This window comes from Sinocyclocheilus anshuiensis, unplaced genomic scaffold (genome assembly GCF_001515605.1).
Source record: "Sinocyclocheilus anshuiensis isolate Anshui unplaced genomic scaffold, SAMN03320099.WGS_v1.1 scaffold3101, whole genome shotgun sequence".
NCBI lineage: Eukaryota > Metazoa > Chordata > Actinopteri > Cypriniformes > Cyprinidae > Sinocyclocheilus > Sinocyclocheilus anshuiensis.
Window position 1 is genome coordinate 3632 of NW_015554233.1, and position 3756 is coordinate 7387.

At 40.7% G+C, this 3756-nt stretch overlaps 1 protein-coding gene across 1 annotated transcript in view; it reads right to left on the reverse strand.

The window, feature by feature from the left end:
* Positions 1-3031: 3031 nt before the first annotated feature.
* The window catches only part of LOC107671224 (gastrula zinc finger protein XlCGF57.1-like), a gene marked incomplete at its 3' end in the record, with an annotated part of 24070 nt that continues 23345 nt past the window's right edge, over positions 3032-3756 (reverse strand). Inside the window, exon 3 of the mRNA XM_016464129.1 lies at positions 3032-3292. Coding sequence (XP_016319615.1) covers positions 3032-3292 — 261 coding nt within the window. The remainder of the gene's footprint in view (positions 3293-3756) is intronic.

The window sequence follows — 3756 nt, forward strand, 5'->3', positions numbered from 1 at the left end:
GGAGAAGTGCTCACTAACACAGATTTAGACAGATTTGTGAACAATATTTGAGAGAAATAGGCCTTTTGTGTACATAGAAGAAGTCTTAGATCTTTGAGTTCAGCTCATGAAAAATGGGGGCAAAAACAAAAGTGTTGCGTTTATAATTTTGTTCAGTGTAACTCAAGACTGGATTAGTCTGAAAGAAGAAAGTCATATACACCTAGGATGATTTGAGGGTAATTTAAGGGATAATTTTCATTTTTGGGTGAACTAACCCTTTAATCTCTCTCTGTCACACACTCATGCACTACCTCACAGACCCTCACACACACACACACACACACACACACACACAGTTCAGAGAAGTTCACCATAGTAAATTAGATTTTTATTTTTTTTATTTGTAGTTAAAATTTATTGTAATAATTCATCAAAACATTGTTTGTTACTCATTACTTGGAAATATGTTTTTTTTCAATTTAGTCTTTATAAAGTCAATTTAACTGTTCACACACACACACACACAGTTCAGAGGAGTTCACACGAGTATTTCAGTAAACTTTCAGTGTCTTTTGTAGTTCAATTTTTTTGTAGGCCATATGATTAACCAAAATGTGGTTGTTACTTTTCCTTTTACTAGTCTTTGTCTTTATACGGCCAATTTAAAATTTTTTTTTTTACATTTTAAAGAATGTTGCAACCGTCCCGTTATGGGGTCAGTTGCAGCATTTGAATTTGTCTAAGTATAAATTGTACATATATTATCACATGTACGCATGTTAGAGAAATGTAGGTGGGTCTCTGACAAATGTGGGATTAATGTATTACAATTTTGGCTTTCCACTAAAAACAGTCTCTGAGAAACTGAAGGAAATACAAAAAGTGTTGTAACTGTCCCCGCTCTCCCCTACAGTTGTTTTTTTTGCTGTGCCTCACTTGCGCCTGTCTAGTTTTATGTGTTACAGCTCTAAAGGAATATCTTCAGATCAACAGATTACGGTAAATTTGGGAAATCTTTTTAATCGGGAGAATTTTCTGCAAATAATGACGTTCTATTTTCCATGATATATGCATGTTTCATGAAGTTACGAGTGAAAACGCCACATGAAAGCTACCTTAGATTTTTTTGCTAAGATACATGCTGCCTGTGCAGTTTTATGTGTGTTATAAATTAATGAGGAATATCTTTAGATATAAAAGACAGATTATATTTTGGGCTCTTTTTAATCAGGAGAATGTGTTCTAAATAACGTTGTGTATTTTGTCACGATCTGAGCATGTTTTATGAAGTTGCAAGCAACAAAGTGACATAAAAGCCGCATCCATGTATTATTTTCATATGGGTCTGGGGGTTTCTCTTAGAAAAACTCACTCAAGTTTAGTCAAAGCCTCAAACAATTATACTTGTTTTATTCTCCTCAGTGAGACCTTTCACATGTCATATGACACACAACTATCTGAGCTGTATGATGTTTCTGACATATTACAGTACATTGTACAAAAAAACATTTTGTCAATTATGAAAAAAAAATTTTTTTCATTTATCAGCAAACAACTCAGCACTACTTTGGGGTTAATCAAATTTGCTACATGTAAAGGTCAGACTCTAAGCTTTATTGAGCTATGCCCTCATATAAATCAAAGCATTATCTTCTCAGTCACATCATTCCTAGTTTTCCCACTCTTGTGAAATATAATTTAGACTATACTGAGAATATGATACATTTTTACCAAGAATTAATTGATATCAACATTAGCAAAACTTGATTACTATACTGAGAATATGATACATTTTTACCAAGAATTAACTGATATCAACATTAGCAAAAAATAATTTTATATTCACATCATACCAGAACCACATACTCACTGTTAACAACTCAATAGTTATTCATAATGGCAGTAATCTTGGATAAAAGCATATTATGTGGGTGACAGTCAGACATGACGTGGAATTATTCAAATTAAGTTCTCTTAGCCTCATTTTGGAATGATCTGAAGCATTTTTATATATATATATTTTATATATGTAAAGAGTCTCTGTGGGTTTTAGAGAGGATTTCAGTCATGCAAGCAAGGAAAAGGTCAAAAGGGAGTCTGGCTTTAGTTCTTTATCATGAGTGAGGGAAGACCCACTTTTGTCTTGTGATTTTCTCTGTGAGATTCAGAATGTGTCTCTCCAGACCCATTTATCTTGGGTTAACTGCCTAAAGTTGACAACGCAACGAGTTCTTACGTTAGTTTATTCAGTCGTCCATGGAGGAGTAACTAGTTTACTCAGGCTTTGTGGTGTCAACTGACAGGTCTCAGTTTTATGGTCATCCAATGTGAGACTCAGGGCCTTTTTGGTTGTTTTGGTTCTTTGCCTTGTTTCAACACAATTCTGATCAAGTCTTCGATGTCTGATTCACTCCAAAATGTTAAATCACATACTGACAATATACATGTGGCAAGCACGGCAGGGCTGAGAGCCGCAGGAACCGGTGAACATTCACACAACTTTAATTATAAAATAAACAAACAACAAAATGAAAAGTAAAGCAGCAGCCCCTCACAGACGACTGCCGCATAAAAAACAAAGCACAACATGAAGTCCAGGCCTGTCCTCCCTAGTCTTGCACTGTCGTCACTCCTCCTTTTATCCTTCCAGATCTCCTTCCGCGAGACTCACTCCGTTCCCACGGCTCTCGGCCCCTGCTCTTCTTGCCATATAAATGCTTAATGCTTCTCTCTGGTGTGAATTCTCATGTGCCTGTTAAAGCTTGTCTGTCGTGTGAAACTGTTTCCACACAGTTTGCATGTGAACGGCTTCTCTCCAGTGTGAATTATCTTGTGCCTGTTAAAGCTTCCTCGTTGAGTAAAACTCTTTCCACATTGAGGGCAGGTGTAAGGCTTCTCTCCTGTGTGAATTGTCATGTGGGCATTCAAAGTGCTTTTATGAGTAAAACTCTTTCCACACTGAGAGCAGGTGAAAGGCTTCTCCTCGGTGTGAATCCTCGTGTGGACTTTAAGGTTTCCATGTTCACTGAAACATTTTCCACACTGTTGGCAGATGTAAGGCTTCTCTCCAGTGTGAATCCTCATGTGGACTCTCAGTTTTCCTTGATGGTCAAAACTCTTTCCACACTGTTGGCAGGCGAAACGCTTCTCTTCAGTGTGAATTCCCATGTGGATCCTAAGGTTTCTATTTTGAGCGAAACTCTTTCCACACTGTTGGCAGGCGAAACGCTTCTCTCCAGTGTGAATTCCCATGTGGATCCTAAGGTTTCTATTTTGAGCGAAACTCTTTCCACACTGTTGGCAAGCGAAACGCTTCGCTCCAGTGTGAATTCCCATGTGGATCCTAAGGTAAGGGCAAACGGCAAGACAAACCTCCAGATATGCCTCACCGAACTCCACCGTCTTCCTCTCGCGCAAGGCCCAGCTCTCCGCGATTAACAAGCCCCGGATCCCGCCGCCGCAAGGGTGCATGCGACACCGGCCGCAGCTCAGCCTCGCACCGCGGCTTCTACTCCGACAACGCCGGGGCCCGTAGCTCAAGCAAGCACTTGGCCGCCTCCACCGCCAATCACAGCCCCGCCGCACGCCACTTTCGGCCCAGACCTCACAGCCCAAGCATGCACTTGCCCTCACTGGCTATCGAACACAGCCCCGCCGCCCGCCACCTTCAATTCGGGGACCGCTGCCCAAGCAGGCGTTTGGCCGCACTGGCCGTCACACACAGCCCCGCCGCCCGCCCCTTGCAGCGCGGGGCCCGCGGCCCAAGCAACAGCT